At 40.2% G+C, this 19,286-nt stretch overlaps 1 protein-coding gene across 2 annotated transcripts in view; it reads left to right on the forward strand.

The window, feature by feature from the left end:
• Positions 1-406: 406 nt before the first annotated feature.
• The window catches only part of ACE2 (angiotensin converting enzyme 2), a 39,815-nt gene continuing 20,935 nt past the window's right edge, over positions 407-19,286 (forward strand). Inside the window, exons 1-9 of one of the 2 annotated variants that reach the window (XM_047715583.1) lie at positions 547-684; positions 4,676-4,816; positions 6,546-6,704; positions 10,169-10,262; positions 10,932-11,075; positions 12,519-12,631; positions 13,640-13,745; positions 16,624-16,721; positions 19,049-19,218. In XM_047715583.1, the coding sequence (XP_047571539.1) occupies positions 10,190-10,262; positions 10,932-11,075; positions 12,519-12,631; positions 13,640-13,745; positions 16,624-16,721; positions 19,049-19,218 (704 nt within the window). In that variant the 5' untranslated portion in view covers positions 547-684; positions 4,676-4,816; positions 6,546-6,704; positions 10,169-10,189. Of the gene's footprint in view, positions 685-4,675; positions 4,817-6,545; positions 6,705-10,168; positions 10,263-10,931; positions 11,076-12,518; positions 12,632-13,639; positions 13,746-16,623; positions 16,722-19,048; positions 19,219-19,286 lie in introns of both variants that reach the window. The other variant, XM_047715582.1, reaches the window with a different exon arrangement.

The following is a 19,286-nucleotide window of genomic DNA, read 5'->3' on the forward strand; positions in this document are numbered from 1 at the left end:
AAAAAGGGAGAGGTAACTGACTTTCAATGAAGTCCTGTCTGGAAAACATGTCAGTACCACTACTACCCCCGTGATTCCTAAATCTAGACTTCTTTGGTCCCTGTAAAATTATAACACCTTTAGTGTATCTTTAACAGCTTTTTTAGGAACATATTAACCAAATGTGCAAGTTCTGATCTGGCCATAAAATACTAGGAGAACTATAATTCTCTAGGATTAATAAATAACATTTGTTTATTTGATTTACTTTATAAAATCATTCTAAAATCTGTTTACATATCTGTCCTCTCCAGGGTGAAATTTATAGTGGTTCAGCAGATTGTTTACTGTTTCTTCTTCTACTACTACTACTACTACTACTTCTTCTTTTTTTTTTTCCCATCTTTCCTGCTCAGTGCCCAACCCAAGTTCAAAGGCTGATGAGAGAGAAAAACTCATGAAGAGGTTTTACTCTAGGGAAAGTTGTTCAGTGGATGGGATCTTGGTGCATAGGGAAGGATGTTAGGCTCTTCCTGGCTCCTTCTCAGCCTCGCTGCTCTAACTGCTGCTCAGTCCACCACTGAGGATCTGGTCAAGACATTTTTGGAGAAGTTTAACTATGAAGCCGAAGAGCTGTCTTATCAAAATTCACTTGCTTCTTGGAATTATAACACCAATATTACCGACGAGAATATCCAAAAGATGGTGAGTTTCCGTGGCTACGTAGGGGTATTTGTGGCTTCTTAAAGGTTAGATTACTGTCTGTGCTACTGAAAAGGGAAAGCCAAGAAATGCTCTGAGTTGTGAGATTGGATGTTTGCCTCAGTATTTCTGATTCTGGAGTCCCAGATGACTAAACGTAATTGACCCCGGGACTCATTTGGAAGCTGTTACAAAATAATTCACTGGTCTCAGTCCAGATTCTTAGAAACAAGAGAACATGCTTTATAAAGTTACACCATAATTCTCATCATAATCAGCGTTTCAAAGCATTTCGTGGAAATGCCATGAGTTATTGAGTTAATAATTTTCCCAAGCCTACAATGTCAACAGGAATATCTGAAGACTCTCTAAAATAATATATTAACTGGAAAATGCAATTGGAGGCTTAGTGAAAAAGCTAGCTAGTAATTAAAGTAACCATGGGTCTGGAGACTGGATTTGGGAATTCCTTCTTTCATTGTCACGGAGCTCTAAGGGACTTCCAAAGGTCACAGAATCCATCCAGAGCCCTTGCAGAAAAACCATAATCAAGCCAGTTTTGACAAATCTCAGAATGCTCTGACAAAGCAAGATGCTTTGACAAGTGCGAGGATTTAGGAATTTCTTCTCTCACCGATCGCAAAGCAGTGTCCGTACACATTGGGGCTGGAAATCGAGCAACATTATTTTAGAAAAGATTTTGTATCACTTGTATGGCAATACGTTCCTTCACAAATGTAGTTCAGATATTTTTTCAAATGCTGAGTAGGTTGCATGTTTAAATTACTGCCACTCACGGGACAGATCATACCTGAGACATACCACCTCATTTGAAATACTCCAAGAGAAGGTTTGCCATTTTTCTAACGCTCAAGGAAATCCTGGAGATTTTGACAGCCCGGTGTTGTCATAGGAGATCATTTGTTTCTTGTCTCCTATTTTGGTCTTACCTCTCTCCCTGTCTTTATTGTTGCTTTTCCCTCGCTTTTTATTTGATCTCTCTTGGAGGTGCCTAAAGTGTACCGTGTATTGGCTTTCATTCTCAGCCGGATGGTCCTGTAGGTGCTGGGGAAGGTGTACCGGCTTCATGCCTGAGGACTCTGGCGCCAGACTGCTGAGGTCCAGATCCTGGCCCTGGCACTTTACAGCTGGGTGAGCTTCAGCGGGTCAGTTAATGTCTCTGCACCTTCAGGAGCTCACCTGTGTAGAAGAGCATCCCGCTACTGTCTGCCTTGGAGTGTGGCCGTGAAGCCCGAATTCATACTGAGAGCCCCCAGAGTGGTGCTCGGTGCTTGTGAGCCTGGGAGAACAGCTCAGTCCGATTGCTCTGAGCATGGGAGGGAATTCTAGCTGCCCAAGAGACAGGTAACAGTTCTGCTGAGCGCCCTCTGCTGAGAAGGCACGTTACGGAAGGAGACAGAGCGATGGTTGTTGATAGCTTCTCTGATCATTGAAGGTTATTACTTTTGGATTGCAGTGGCAGATGAGAGCCAAGGCCAGAGAGGAAAGGGCATAAATCATGAAGTGTGGCCAAGCTGCAGAAAGCATGGACCCTTGAAAGGAAAGTGAAATTATTAGAATGCAAAAAGGAAGCAGGTGACCACTGGCGACGCCCAGCGAGGGCGGTCCGGTGGTCAGGAAGGGCGGCTGCTGGCTGCTGCTGCTTGGTGTACACCAGGCACCTGGCTCAGAGACCGTGGGGGTAATTTTGGCTAACTCTTTTGGTTTGGCACAACTTCGTGACGTTTCAGATCTAGTTATAGGACCTGGGTGATAAGATGAGGTTTTTTTCCTTTGCTTTTACTATAGAGAGCTTTTAATGACAGCTTTACTGAGATATAATTTATGCACCATAAACTTCAATTCAAAGTATGTGATTCAGTGCTTTTTAGTATATTTACAGAATTGTACAACCTTCATCACCATCTAATTTTAGAACATTTTCATCACTCCAGAAAGAAACCACATGCCTCTCAGTCATCACTCTTCCTCCCAGCTCCTAGCCCTAAGCAACCACCAGTCTACTTTCTGTCTCCATAGGGTTGCCTATTTTGAACATTTCATATAAACAGAATCATACAACACATGGTCTCTAACCCTAACGTTACTTCATTGCTTTTGGTTGCCGAATAGTATTCCGTCATCTGATTTTTCTTTATTTTTTATCGTAAAAATTTTCAAGCATGAATAAAAGAAGAGAGATGAGTACATTGAATCTCTTCATACCCATTGCCCAGTTTACAAATTATTAACACTTTGGCCAGTCTTTTTTTTTTTTTCTACCCAACCCCACACTTACTGGATTATTTTGAAGGAAATCCAAAACATGATATAGTTTTATGTGTGTATTTCATCTTGTAGCTCTCAAAGTATTTTTTTTTTAAACAATCTTAATAATAGTACCATGCTGAAATCTTAACAATAACTCCTCAGTATCATCAATTATCTGGTCATCATTCAAATGCACCCTACAGTCTCATTTTATTTCTTTTTCAATTTCAGTTGCTGTTTTGTTTGAATCAAGATCTAACAAGGGCCTCTCCTTGCAATCATTTTGAAGGATGTACTTTAGCTCTCTTTTAATCTACAGAGTCCCTCCCTCACTTTTTTTTTCTTTTTTGCAATTTATTTGCCTAAGAATTAAACTTTGGGTGCCGTAGAAACTCACACTTTCTGGACTTGCTGATTGTGCCCCTTAAATGTTGCTTAACATGCTCTTTTGTCGCCTGCATCTCCTGTAAATGTATAGATCTAGGGCAGAGGGCAGAGCAATTTTTCTGTAAAAGGTCAGTTAGTAAGTATCTCAGGCTTTGTGGGCCTTATGGCCTCTGTTCAACTCTGCTATTGTAACACGAAAACAACCATAGACAATACATGGAGTGCGATTATGTTGCAATTAAACTTTATTTACAAAATTAGATGGTGGGCAGAGCCCTGATCTATAGATTTGATCAGACTCAGGTTTTACCCCTGAGTTACTTAACAGGTGTGGAAATTGAATTCCAGTACTAGCATGGTGCAGGAATATTGAGGCAAGAAATGAACAAAAAATTAGTTCAGGTCCCGAGAGCTCTGGAAAAAAGAATAGCTTGGGATGGAACAGTATGTCCTAGGGGGTCGGAATTCAAGGCAACATTATGTAATTTTTGGGGGGCGGATTTAAAGTATAACACTTATGGTAGTGATAAATAAAATAAAACCGGTATCTTCAAAGTACCTCTATGTCGTATAATTAAAAAACGTCTAAGACTGGGCCCTTTTGGGGATTGTGAGTTGTTTCCAGAGGAGACTGAGAACAAAATTATTGCTATAATTTGGTATCAAAGTTTTACCAGAAATTTTGCTTGACAGTAAATCACCCTGGATTGGGTGAAGAAGGATAGGGATTTAGAGGTAAGTTGTGAATTGACAGATGAGTCCGCGCCGTAGACCAAACTCTTTTTTCCATAGCTCGCTACTTCCCACTCATGTGTTACAGAGAACATAATGCGTTGAATATCATCTATAGTCAATGAGTCAATGGTTAAAAGTGTTCGCTTTGGAGGTAAACATATCTGGGATGGCACGCTGGTTCTTTCAAATCACTAGCTGTGTATCCTACCGGACCCCGTGCATCAGTTTCCTCGTTTATGAAGTGGAGACTGTCACAACTACCTCACAAGATTGCTTGTGAAGATTAATTGAGAAGTAGTTCCTGACGGGTTGTATGTACTCAATAAAGAGAGAAATCATTTTCCATTTTTACTGCCGTTATTTTCATCTCTTGTCTAATTCCATTGTTGTCATGTCCACACACTATTCCCATCACGTCCTGTGCCTGCTTGGAGCCCCTAAGTGATTCCCTAGTATTCAAAGGATAATAGTCAAATTCTTTGGCCTGGAAAATGCAGTTGTGCCCGAAGTCCTGCCTTTCGGATTGGTACTAATTATTTATTGTGTTAAAAATTACCACAAGCTTAGCAGCTTAAAATAACACACATTTATCATCCCACAGCTTCTGTGGGTCAGGAGCCCAGGCGCCGCTTACCTGCATCTTCCATTTCTGAGTCTTCTAAGGTTGTCATCAAGGTCCTGGTTAGTGCCGTGGTCTCAGCTGAGGTTTGACCGGGGATGAATCCACTTCCAAGCTAATGTGGTTAGTGGTAAGCCTTCAGATCCTTGGGTGCTGCGGGACTGAGGTCCTTAGTTTCTTACAGGATATCAGGCAGAGGCCATCCTCAATTCCTCCACACATGGCTGGGGAGACCATAGTGTTGTTCACAGCATGGCATCTTGCTACATCAGAGTCAGCAAGGGACACAGAGTTTTAGCAAGATAAAAATTAGAATCTTATATAACATAGATAGGTACATGATGTCACCTTTGAGGCATGCTACTGGTTAGAAGCAAGTCATAGCTCCTGCTCACCTGTAAGGGGAAGGAAATCACACAACTGTGTACCACTGAGAGGTGAGGACCATGGGATCCATCTCAGAGTTTGTGTACCGCAGGAGCCAGGATCCAGATGCTGTCAGCTGATGGCCATAACCACTATTTACTGCTCTCAGCCCCCTTATGCACTTATGAATAATGGAGACAGAATGACTTTCTATCTCATGTGAGTAGGAAGATCAAATGAAGTACATTTTTCTGCAAAGTACTCTACACCCAACTCCTACCTACTTTAGGGTCTTCTCCATGAGTGCTTGGCCAAATCTAGTTGCCTACATGAGTCTTTCTTTTCTTATAGCAGAAACTGCTTGGCCACTGCAAGTTAATACATGATCATACGCTGTTATATTTCATTAATGAAACATTCATGCTGCATAGTTATCTTTCTGATAAAACTATAGTAACTTAAGGACAAAGTACTTTTTTCTATAAATTATAAAATAGCTAACTTTTAAATGTTTAGTTTGTATCAGATACTGTGATAAACATTTTATTATTTGTTAATTCTTCTCATCCTTACATCAAATCTTTGAGGTAAGTCCTGGTATTACTCTCATTTTACAGATAAGGTAACTGGCTCAGAGAAGGTAAGTAATTTGCCTAAAGTCACACAGCTAGTTAGAGGTATGTGACTTCAAGAATGGAGATCTGACTTGTCTTATATGCTACCTCTTTTATATAGTCTAGAGAAATACAATGTACAAAGTAATTGCTCATTTTCATCTTTGGTAAATGAAAATGAGTTTGTACATTGAGAAAAGATTATACTAGAAGAGTCTGGAGAAGTCAGTCCACTTGCCTATACTGATGTTCAAGTTGTTGGGGTGGGGGGGTGTGAGTTCCGGCATCATCACCTGTTCGTTGGTTTCTTTTGTGTTAGAAAATCACCATGGCTACCAAAAGGCCATATTCTGGGCAACCTTCTTTGGGGAATGTAAGTTAAGATCAGTCTCTCTGGTAAGTCATGGCACCATGGAGCTCACTGCAAACTGTTTCTCATTTCTTACGGTTCCCATTGTCACGAGGGGCTGTATTCCCATTAAGTTTGCTCTGAACTTTACTGGCCCCCCCCTTTGGAGCATTCATCCTCAAATCCCTGATTAACTCACAATGCTAAGGCATAAATTCCAGGGACCCATGTCACAGTGCTAAGGCCATAAATTCCAGGGACCCACAGTGTGAATTATCTGTGAGAATTCATTTCCAGTTCAGGGTTTAGGACCCTTGGGAAAACTAGGCACTGGGCCAGAAAGAGAGAGTGACCAAGAATGGCCTGGTCACTCATGACCTAAGCCTTGACCTTCAGCAAAGTAGAGAACTAAACCACTCAGGAAATATTAGATTTTCCACCAGATGTTTTTTGGATGGTATCTTCTGTTCTCTCTGTTCAAGCAGTGCCATTCTGACTTCAACTTTATTTTTTGTCGTTTCAGAATATTGCTGGAGCCAAGTGGTCTGCCTTTTATGAAGAACAGTCCCAGCATGCCACAACCTACCCACTAGAAGAAATACAGGATCCTATAAACAAGCGTCAGTTGCGGGCCCTTCAGCAGAGTGGGTCATCCGTGCTCTCAGCAGACAAGCGCGAACGAGTATGTGAACATTCTAGCACTGACCCCAAGAGCTGAAATATTTGGGAAACATTAAACATTAATATCCCCATGGCTTCTTCTTTTATCTGCAAAGACAGTGATGCTGGCATTAGAAAGAGCTCTGTGCCTAAGTAGGGTGACCACAAAATTTGTCATCCAAACTGGAATCCTTTTGCAAGTGAAAGAAGTCACTGGTAATAATTATGTTAGGACACAGAGTTAAACGGGTGTTGTCTGGGCACGGTGTTGTATACGCGTGCTGTATACAGACGTCACCTTCCTGAGGACCAGGAGGCCTGAAGGATATGCTTAGTCTATGTCAGCCGCGCTCAGCCAGGGGCGATTTTGCCCCCCGGGGCCATTGGATGATATGTGGAGACATTTTTGGTTGTACAACTGGGGGAGGGGGCCAGCTATTAGCATCTAGTGGGTAGAGGCCAGGGATGCTGCTAACCAGTCTGCAATGCACAAGAGAACTCCCAATGACAAAAAATTACGTGGTCTGAGATGTTTATAGTGCCAAGCTAAAGGAGTCCCGTAAGTGGTCCAATTCCTTCCCCCTTTTGTTCTTGATTCTTCTCTGTAACGTCTTCAAAAAGTGGCCAAGAGCCTCAACTCAAACTGCTTTACAGGTGGGTGATTCGTCTCTTTCTAAGGCATCCGTTCCATATATGCATCCCCCTCATTGAGGGAGATACTCCCTCCATCGAGCATTAAATGCTTTACCTCCACTTTGTTCTGCCTCCTGGATCCAAATTGCTCTTTCCTAAAGTAGTTTTTAAATAAATGAAGGCACCTATTTTTTAAAAAAGATTTTATTTCTTTGTGAGAGAGAGAGAGAGCACAAGCAGGGGAGCACAGGCAGAGGGAGAAGCAGGCTCCCCACTGAGCAAGGGGACTGATGTGGGACTTGATCCCAGGACATTGGGATCATGACCTGAGCCAAAGGCAGACAGACGCTCAACTGACTGAGCTACCTAGGTGCCGTAGCTATTTTTTTTTAAAACTAGTTGTGTCCTTTTTTTCCTTTAAATCTAGGCTAACTAGATTAAATTCACTCTGTCAATTTCCTTCTATACAATGGTTTCAAGTTTCCTAACCAGTCCTAGCTGCTGTCTTCATTTTGTCAGTAACCTTGAACTAAACACCACACTCTGAGTTGGTTCCGGTCTGCATGAAGGCAAGCAGGAATATGACATTCTGCACCCTGTGCCCTACATCTGTTAAGATAGTCTAGGACTATACTAGGTTTTTATTGGTTTGGGTTGGTTTTTTTGACAGATTCCATGTTGGCTCATATCAGCATCACTGTCGATGAAGTTTTCCAGATCTCTTCCTCTGATGTCGCTCTAAAATAATAGCTTTCAAGATCCTATTTTTAAATAGGTAGTTTGTTCAAATTTAAAGAAGCCTATATTTGCCCTGTTAAAATAACATCTCTCATCCCATCTCTCTAGCCTGGGAGCCAGCAAATTTTTTTTCTGTAGAAGGAAACATAGTAAGTATCTTGGGTTTTGTGGGCCATACATTGTCTGTCACGATGAGTTAACTCTGCTGTTGCAGCAGGAAATCAGCATAGCTAATACATAAACACATGAGTGTGGCTGTGTTCTGATAAAACTTTACAAAAACAGACAGCAGACGGTATTTCGTCTGCCGATCATAGTTTACAGACCCCTGATCTAACCTACTAAAACATTTTTATCTAAAATATTTGACTATTTAAAATCAAAGTCTTCTTTCTCAGTTGCTTGTTCTCTGGAACTCTGCTGTAAGCTCTGTCTATTAAAAGAAAAAATTCACGATAAGGACAAAGATAAACCATATGGCACATATCTTCCTACAATGTTATTCCTATCTGTTATTCCACATTCTTTGGATTCAATTATCCAACTCGTTATTAATCCACTTTATCTTATCTACTCCATGCTTCCCCATGTTGTTCACAAAGACACCACGTGAAACCTTGCTTGTTAGTATTTTACAGTCTAGACAGCTAGATAGAACCTAGAACCTGTATTTTTGTAAGATCCCAGGTAATTCTAATGTGCAGCCAAAGTTGAAAACCACTGAAATGCCTGTAAAAGCTTGGAGTGTTTGGGAAGAGAGGAGACTCAAGGATGCATGAGTTCAATGGAGAGGAAAGAGGGGAGATTGAAAAAGCAGGTAGACCAAGAGACCACGAGGAGTCATGGTAAGGAATTTGAATTGATTCCTTTGGACTATGGGACCTTGTTGAAGTTTTAAGCATGGGATCTATTTCATGTTTTAGAATAATGATTCTTATAGCAGAGTGAAAGAATAATGGAAGAGGGAAATAGGAGAAGGGAAACTGAGCCTTTCATTGAGAGCTTCTTAAATCAAATGTGGAAGAGAACCAGTTCCTTCCCTCCCCTCCCCTCCCCTCCCCTCCCCTTTTCTCCCTCTCTTACTCCCTTTCTTCTTTTATTACCAATCCATTGCAGATCAATACTTGGTTAACTTCATTGCTCTCATGCCGAGGTGTCATGGAAATATCAAATGGTTCTTAAAGTTTATAAACATTTATTCTCTTTAAAAAAATTTATTCTCTTGATTCCTGTACTTATCACAGAATAGAAACAAACCATTTACTGTCTTGCTCTGGTCCACAGACCATACTTTGAGTAGCACTGCTTAACCCTATTACCTTTACTCTCCTTTACCCGCAGGGTAAAGTTCAAACTCTTTAGTGTAGCACAGATGACCCCTCACGACCTGGCCCCTGCTAACCTCTCCATCCATACATCCCCCACTTCCCTCAGTCAGCCTCACTATGCCAGTTTCCTTCAAGGTGTCATCACTTCTGGAAAATACCTGCTCTTTCCCAACCTCCATCCATCTTTTAGGCTCTGCCTTCTATCTCCTTTTTCTACTGGACCAATTCCCACTTCTCTTCCGCGCTAATGTCCCCTCATCTCTGAAGCCGTCCCTTAATCTCCAAGTTATCCATTTATCCACTCCCCGCCAGACTGCCACATCACTTTTTCATGGCAGTTACCCCACTTGTCACTTGGTCATTATGGATTTCATGGCTGCCTCACTGTCCCATGACTGTGGGGTCCTCGAGGACCAGTGACGTGTTCGTGTCAGTTATCTGAGTGTAGGGCACAGTAGATGTTCAGTAAATGTGTCCTCAAAGATTGCTGAACGAAACAACAAATGCCCGTGTCTGCCCATGTGTACCTGAGCAGCGTCCCCAGAACTCCGGTAAATCTGTTTATTCCAGTCACTCCACGTGTATTTATTATGTGTTTCTATCTAAGCTTCCATGTTAGTTGGTGGGGGAATTTAACAGAGATATTCCTACCCCTCATGAAGGAGGATACTTGGCAAAGATGTGAGCTGCTGTATTTTGAGACATAAAAAAATCACATGGTCTAAAGGACATATTTGCCTTAGCACATTTACCAGTTTAAACATTGTTTATTATATTTAATTTGCAGCTGAACACAATCCTAAATGCCATGAGCACTATCTACAGTACTGGAAAAGCTTGTAACCCAAATAATCCACAGGAGTGTTTATTACTTGAACCAGGTAAGTTATTAATTTTGAGCAAGGATTATGAAATTTAACTTTTTTCCTCTAAGTTTTAAATTTTTTAAATTTATTTGTTTCTTTGCTTATTTGAGGGAGAGAGATAGAGAGAGGATGTGCCTGTGCGTGAGGGTTGGGGGACAAGGGGTCTCAAGCAGACTCCGTGCTCAGCTCAGATCCCTGCACGGGGCTCGAGCCCATGACCCCGAGATTATGACCTGAGCCGAAGTCAAGAGGTGGACGTTTAATGCTTAACTGACTGAGCCAGGCACCCCTTTTCACTCAAAGTTTTAAAACTGAGATTGGCACTGACTGATAACCTGGTGCCTTTCAAATGGATAATGCAAAGATGAGGTAAGATTCCAAATAGGTGTTTTAACACATAGATGAACTTTTAACTTTTAACCAAACTTCATGGTAAATTCTGTCACATTCCAAGGAGTTTAATTAAGTTTGCAGCTAAGTGATTTCAAAGGTTTATTTTCTCTGCAGAAATATTTTGAAACTATAACATGGATGAAGAAATCGATATATTGTGAGATTTCCTTTAATAATCGTATGCCTTCGATGTCTGCTAGCCTTACTTTTAATTCTTTAAAGCTCATATAATTGCAAATAAAAATATTACAAATGCATGTTTATTTCCTGATGGGTGCTTTGCAATGACAGGTTTGGATGACATAATGGAAAACAGCAGAGACTACAATGAGAGGCTCTGGGCCTGGGAAGGCTGGAGGTCTGAGGTCGGCAAGCAGCTGAGACCATTATATGAAGAGTATGTGGCCCTGAAAAATGAGATGGCAAGAGCCAACAGTAAGTCCGCCAGCCTGTAGAGGTCCTGCAGCCCGCTCTGGCGCTGTGGGCTATTTCTCATGAGTTACCAAGGCTTCCCTTCGGTAGAAGACGTGTCCCTAAATTAATGTTCATCTGCTGAACAAATTCAGGTTATGTGACTCAAAGAAGAAACTACTAGGGAGTAAGGTGTGCTGACATTCTACAATTTAGAGAACTCAGAAATGAGACTGAACTACAGGGCGTCAAACAAGTCAGTTGTCCAGGAAAGTATCAGGAACCAGAGATAGCCTGGAGACTGAGTAGGGATTTTATTTCTCAGATAGGGTGGGAGACAGAGACAATGTCACTCCCCTAAAATCCTATCTGCCCACAGTTCATTCTCGAAGGCCATTTGTGTGTTTAACTCAGGGTGGTGTTCCAGAAAGAAAACAAAAATCAGATTAATTTAGGCTGGAACTCCATTCTGTTCTGCAGTTGTAATTATAACTCAGATCGCGTAGTCCTAAAACTCTTAACATGGGGCAGAATTTCCATATCTCCTAACTTATTCTCCTGCCTGAATAATGAGCTGAAGCTACGGCATTATGAGTAACTTTATGCTTTGGTGATTCACTGCCCCCTGGGGTTGAGTAAGGAAGCATTTTTTTTTTTCATCTGTCGTTTCTAAATATCTCCCACTGCCGCTTAAAATGATACCGTCAAGCCACGGGCAAGCTGGAGACAGTAGCTCATCACCACATCCTTCTGTCCAAAGAGTTCTTTCTCTCTTCCTTCTGATCATCCATTGCCAATGGGCATGTAAAAGTAAAAAAATTACCAGAACACATTTGCAAACGTTATTGGCTAATATCCCAATGCAAGCTTGTGTCTCCCGATGCCAAGATGCTATGTGAAGCCCAGAGAGATGCTCTGTGCAGACGCGTAATTTACAAACACACACAGGCCCACTGTGGCAAGGTCTAAGATGAGTTGAGTTAGATGTGAAAATACAAGTCCCTGAACCAAAGGAGGATTTAAAAACACAAATCCAGTCACATGTTTTAAAGCCAAAAATACAAACTCCAGTACGGAGAGGGTAGAGACTGAGGGTTACGGGACTCGTAACGTGCCTTTGCCTCTTACCAGTGGGGTGATCCTGGACAAATGATTCCCCCATCTAAGAACAGCCTGCTAATCTGCATGACTTCCATGATGTCAATCTGGTTGGGCTTTTGTACTTATTAGATGAGGTAAAGCCTTCAAATTTCTGGCAGTGAGCAAGTGCTTGACAGATACCAGCTAGCGTTATTCGTTCCATCCCTTTGAGTTATTACTTAGAAAGGCAGTAAAAATGGGACAGATCTTTGGATTTTTTTAACCTCCCAGCAAGGTTAATCCGTGTATACAGTGCTTCATCTCTTTCTTTCCCTGATGTTCTCTTCCTTCTTCTTCTTCTTCTTCTTTTTTTTTTTAAAAAAACAGATTATGAGGACTATGGGGATTATTGGAGAGGAGACTATGAAGAGGAGTGGGCAGACGGCTATAACTACAGCCGCAACCAGCTGATTGAAGATGTGGAACACACCTTCACACAGGTGTCCAAGGAACCATACACAGAGACAGACATAGGGCAGTGCGTGGGAAGAAGGGACAATGACCAAAGGCATTCTGGCTTCTTCTTAACACGCTCATCAGCCATTCCCAGAGTTATGGAATATTAGAGCTTGGAAAGATTTTTAACATGCGCTTATCATATGACTAAAGTATTCCACTCTGAGGTGTCTATATGAGAGAAATGAACATAAAGATCCATACAAAGACTCACACATGAATGTTCATAGAAGCATCACTTGTAATGGCCCCAAACTGGGAATAACCTAGTAGTCCTTTAGCTGCTGAGCTGTATCCATGAGATACTAAATGAAGCAAACTCGGATGTATTCATACAATGAAACACTACTCAGTAATAAAAAGAAGGAGCTACTGATACATGCACTAACATGGATGAACCTACAAATCATGGTGCACGAAAGAAGCCAGACAGAAAATGTCACAGACTTTATGATTTCATTTATATGAAATTTCCAGGATAGACAAAACTATGGTGACAGAAATCAGTTCAGTGATGACCTGGGGCTGGGGGTGGGACTAGAATTGACTGCAAATGGGGACAAGAAAAGTTTTGGGGATAATGGAAATATTCTAAAAGTGGGTACTAGGGAAGACCGCCCAACAGTATACATTTACTAAAACTCATGATACTGTACATTTAAAAATGGGTGAATTTTATCGGATTTAAATGTACTTCAATTTAAAAACAAAGGAAGTAGGTAACATCTTAAAAAGGAATATTTTTTGCATCCACTTTCATTTTGGGACCTGTATTCCTCCCAGGTGTGTTAATTGCTCTATGCCATGAACCTAGTCATCATTAATATCTGGGAAGAAGAGATCCTTTCAAACTCTCCAGTGCATTTGAGAGGAGAAGAAATTAGAATTTAGGGAAATTCTACTTGTCTAAAGAGGCTTCTGTCTTTAGTGTTGGGGATTGGAAATTGGAGTAGACTACTCTTGGTCTTAAATTTTCTTCCTCGGCTTTTCAGATTAAACCACTGTATAAACATCTTCATGCTTATGTGAGGGCAAAGTTGATGGATGCCTACCCTTCCCGTATCAGCCCAACTGGATGCCTCCCAGCCCATTTGCTTGGTGAGAAACTCCAGGAACTCTTTGTGTACTTTTTGTTCTCTGCTATTTCTTTTTCCTTTTTCTCTTTCTTTCTTTCTTTCTTTTTTTGTTTCTCTGCTATTTCTACCAATAAGGTTTTTTTTTTTTTTTTTTTTTTTGGAATGAGGCCCAACATAAAACTTACAGAAAATTTTGTGAATGTAGTTGGTAACATTATTGAAATCACATTTTGCAAGGACTTTCTTCAACATAAAAGCCATTTAAAATTATTCTCTATTGCATTATTATTTTACACATAAAGGGTTATTATGTTGGCCACAGTCCAAAGGATAAGGGTATATTTAAAATAACTAGAGAAAGAACTCCAAGTTCAAATGAGAGTGGATATGGGGAGAATAAGTTTTATAATTTAAGTTGATTGGCTAAGCTTTTGAGGTGGAGTTTGGCATTTTAGTATTATATTATCAGAGGAATAAAGCTTGGTAGGATGGGGGTGGTCAGGGAGGAGAGAAAGGCTTTCTAGAATTAAGGTATAGCTTGAGTGAACATTTCATAAGTTTATTCTAAACTGCACCAATTACTTTCACTGCAGAGTATGTGCTTTGGAACTGTATGGGTTACGAATGAAGTCTTTGCCATGAAGAAAAACGCCCAGCTTAAGAGGAGACTCAATCTTCCAAGAACTTTCTATCCTGCCACAGAGCCTTTGTAGACCATGAAAGACCTGAGGCCCTTTGTTGAATCTCCTAATTCCCTTCTAGAGAGTGGCCATCCTTCCTTCCCCTCTGCCACTCTCTAGCTGAAGCCAAATAAGATATATGTGTTTGAAAAGTTCATGTCATGCATACATAGCATTCCTACCAAGCTAAGTTGCTGGTGACTAATTCTGCTCAAGAGCCAAAGCTCTCTCGCAGCAGGAGAGAATATAGACAAAGGGCCTGTGGAGACTTTTACTTTAAGGCAATATATAAATACTCTCTACCATGTCTTTGGTAGGCATTCTTCCATAATTCAGTTTCTGCTTAACCCTATCTGGTGTGACGTGGCTCTTTCTTCCTTCCAAGGTAGACTAATCTAGTGCTACGTGGCACCAATTATAAGCAAGTTCTGCCTTATGTGGGACTGAATCAACGCCCCTCTAATGCCTTGCATTCATTTTATCTAATTCCATGATATGAGTTTCCTTGGAATATGTCCATTCTTCTTCTATAAGATGGCCTTCTGGATCTCTTAAAAAACCATCGTATAAGGCACAGCATAGTACCTGGCCCAAGAGTATGTAATCAATATATTTTAGAGGGTATTATTGTTACCATCATGTATACACTCTTTGCTTCTTTCCAGTGAAATATCCTACACAGATTTTTAGCCATTCTTTAAAATCTCAATTTTCTAATTGTTCTCCTTTGGACAAGCTAGGCCTTGTTGATGTCTCTCTTCACATATCATGCTCAGAACTGAACAATTGCTCCAGCTGAGGTTTGGCCAATATGGAGTAAAAATGGTACCATGCCTTCCTTTGTTCTAGAGACTATAATTCTTTATTTTTTAATTTTTTTTTTGCTTTTTCTATATATTTATTACAGGTACAACAGAGGTCTTCATAAATAGTTGCTTTTCTTTTTTGCTTTTTCTTAATTCTATTTATTTACCTTAAGATCACATTTGTGTTTTGGAAGCCATGTCACACTGTTGGGCCCCTTTTGGGCTTTTACACATAGACTATGTTTCAGCTCAAAGTCACTTATCACATATTTTTATAGTGGATACATCTTTCTTTAAAACTTAAGTAGAGGGGCACCTGGATGGCTCAGTCAGTTAAGTGTCTGCCTTCGGTCATATAATGATCCCAGGGTCCTAGGATTGAGTCCCACATTGGGCTCCCTGCTCAGTAGTGAGTCTGCTTCTTCTTCTCCCTCTGTCCCTCCCCCCTGCTTGTGCTCTCTCTCTCTCTCAAATAAATAAATAAAATCTTTAAAAATAGTGGTGTCTGGGTGGCTCAGTTGTTAAGCAACTGCCTTCAACTCAGATCATGATCCCAAGGTCCTGGGATTGAGCCCCGGGTTGGGCTCCCTGCTTAGCGGGGAGCCTGATTCTTCCTCTTCCACTCCCCCTGCTTGTGTTCCCTCTCTTGCTGCATCTTTCTCTGTCAAATAAATAAATAAAATCTTTAAAAAATAAATAAATGAAATTTGAGCATAGGCCCTTATACTTATCTCTACTGAATTTTAATGTTTAAAACATGAGTTCATTGGAATATTTTTCATGTAGTTATGTTGCACCATTCCTTTGGTGCCAACACTCTGGTCTTGCTATTAGATTGACTTTTTCTAGATCCATCTTGCCTTTTAGGGTCTCTGGCCTTGGAATCCAATTTCTCATTTGTTTGAGATATTTGAAAAATTACTCAATTAAGTGTATCACTATAGTATATTGATAAAGGTGAAACTTTGTTACTAGTTAGTAGAGATTCCTCGATGATGATCCCATATGATCTCTCTTGAGTCTAATATTAGGAATTACTAATAGTATAATTTTCAATATTTTGTTTCATGGATGGTGGATTATATAAATCTGTTTCTAATCTATAGTAGCTATGATGTTCCATACAGTTAATAAATAGTGCCTTTGAATTGTAATTCAAAATGGGAGAAACAGGGATAGTCTCCTGCCATTTTAAACTTTTAGAGGAGATAGTTAGAAGGGCGTGTTGAAAATTATAAATAAGAGAACAGAAAAAGAGGTAATGAAAAGAAACTAGATTAAATCTAGAATACTGTATGACCTATTTACTGATCCTAACTTATGCACTGTGTAAAATCAGGTCTGTGTAAAATCAGAAATCACTTCTGCCTTTGTTATGTATTAACAAAATCTTTTTTTTTTTTTTTTTAAATAGGCGATATGTGGGGTCGATTTTGGACAAACCTGTACTCTCTGATGGTCCCCTTTGGACAGAAACCAAACATAGATGTCACTGATGCAATGGTGAACCAGGTAGGAAGAGGCCTTAAAAACCAAATCTAAATCCTCAACTTCATTTCTTTTTCTGCCATTTTTCTCTCCTTATCTTTTGCATATAAAACCACGTGTATAAAAAAGTGTCAAGTTAATTTAAATGTATTTCTCGGGAGGGCCTGGGTGACTCAGTCGGTTAAGCACCTGACTCTTGGTTTCAACTCAGGTCATGATCTCAGGGTCATGAGATCGAGCCCCAGATCCTCTCTCTCTCAAATAAATAAGATCTTAAAAAAATAATAAATGTATTTTAAATGTAACTGTCTTTTCATGGAAAAGTAATTTACAATGTCAGTGACATCAAGTACCTTGAAAAGTACGGTGTTGATCTTGCTGAGCGATATTAAAAAATGGAGATGACCTGGGTTTTCCATTAAGCAGTAAGGTATGGAATTATCGACTGGTTGGCATTACTCTTTCCAGAGTTAGTTGCCACTAAGTAATCAGTCTGTAGTCTCTATGAACAGAAAAAAATATCATTAGAAGATTTTTGCATATTTAAAAAATCATTATTGTTAAAAATGTTGTAGGAGTCTTTAAAATAATTTTTAAATTACTTTTTTGCTACCATCCTTGCATAATTGTTTAAATTTACCCTACCATGGGTGAAATCATGTTGTAATTATGTATTTTTCTTTCTTCAGCTAATAGTCTACATTTTTCAGATATAATGTATTGGCGTACATCTCTTGGCTGTATAAAATGTCTTCAGAGAGTTGCACCATAATTTCCTTTCCTACTTACACATTGCTAGGTTTTTCTTTGGTAACGGTTTTAAACCTGCAAGCAGCCATGCCGTGAACATCTTCACATATATAACATGCTCCTAGGAAAAGGTCACAGCAGAATAAAAACATGAAGCTACAAGGGCCTCCAAACTCCCACAGCTGGGCTAGGTCGGGTTTCACAGCCTGTCTCCAGAGTTGGTACACGCACCTACTCTCCTAAGGTCATCTTCATGACACACTTTTGAGACTGTCCAGACAGGGATGGGGATGGATCCATGTTGTAGGTGAGGAAACTGAGGCCTGGGTAAATGTCTTGCCCAAAGTCACAAAGACAGTCAGCGGCGACTAAGGTTTGACTTCAGAACTCCTAATATTTCCAGTATTTTTCCATTGGCATTTAACAGATGTTAACTGTGCTTACTGGTCTACGCTGTTTTGGTATACAGACATTCCTTCTGCTTGAGAATGCCATACCTACAAATACCAATATTGCCTTTAAAGGGCAATAATTAAAAAAAAAATCCCCAGTTTCACATCCTGTTTCATATCCCTGAGGCAATAGAGGAGAAAAACCAGACTTGCCTGGTCTTTGAGAACAGAGGAAGTTCTCTGGGTCACGAGAAGTGATTGATGAATTATCTGCCAGTTGTACAAACTTAGTTTGCCTCGCAAGGGCCTTATTTCCAAAGAAGTCCTGATCAGCTCCCAGAAGAGTTTGCTGGATGCCAGACACCAACTGCTGCCCCTCCCAGTTCCAGAACATTCGGAAACTCGAGATTTCCATATGGACTATGAAGCCAAGGCCCAGCTATTTAATTGGCTACTAGGTCACACGCAGGCCTTTTGGGCTCCAAAAGTCTGTGACTTGTCTGCCCTTATTGTTTGTGTCTCCCACTAAGCCTAACACCAGGGCCTTCTTCCTTAAAGGAGCTTGGTCAAGGATTGTTGGCTTGAGTTGAGTAGTTTTTTGGGAAAGAGAAGGTCATTGTTGTTTGCTTTTACTTGAAATATAAAGGATTAAGACAAAAACATCACACATAATCTCACAGAGTCTACTGTTAATTTTTTGTGTGTTTCCTCATCAATATCACATTATGTAAGTGGTTTATATATTCTACTTTTCACTTAATATCAAATTATAAAAAACATCAATAAAAAGTCTTTATGAATTGAATTTATTTAGATTTTCCATTCCACAAAGACATCTTTATGTATATAACCATCTGGTCATGGTTTCCACTTTTTTCTCTATTAAAAATCATTTTACATGTTGTGCACCTTAAATTTATGCAGTGTGATGTGTCAGATATGTTTCAATATTTTAAAATAATAAACAAAAAACAAAAAATTTAAAATGTAATTCTTTGACCTAACTTCTGAGAATTTCCTAGGTTAGTTCCCTAGAGACAGGATTACTGAGACAAAGAGTGTGAACATTTTGAAAACTTGACATGTCTGTACATGTCGCCAAACTGCCTTCCAGAAGGGTTCTGCCTCTGTACATAGCCAACAGAAAGAATGCTGTTATTTTAATGCTAGAAGGAAATGCTGTTCTTTTTTTTTTTTTTTTTCTTTCAGAGCTGGGATGCAAGGAGGATTTTCGAGGAGGCTGAGAAATTCTTTGTATCTGTTGGCCTTCCCAACATGACTGAAGGGTTCTGGCAAAACTCCATGCTAACGGAGCCAGGCAACAACCGGAAAGTGGTCTGCCACCCCACAGCTTGGGACCTAGGGAAGCGTGACTTCAGGTAGTGAGGGTGACCCTTACACAGCTGATACTAAACTGGGAGACAGTGGAGGCAAGGACGAGGATGGA

Source organism: Lutra lutra, chromosome X (genome assembly GCF_902655055.1).
Source record: "Lutra lutra chromosome X, mLutLut1.2, whole genome shotgun sequence".
Taxonomy (NCBI): Eukaryota; Metazoa; Chordata; class Mammalia; order Carnivora; family Mustelidae; genus Lutra; species Lutra lutra.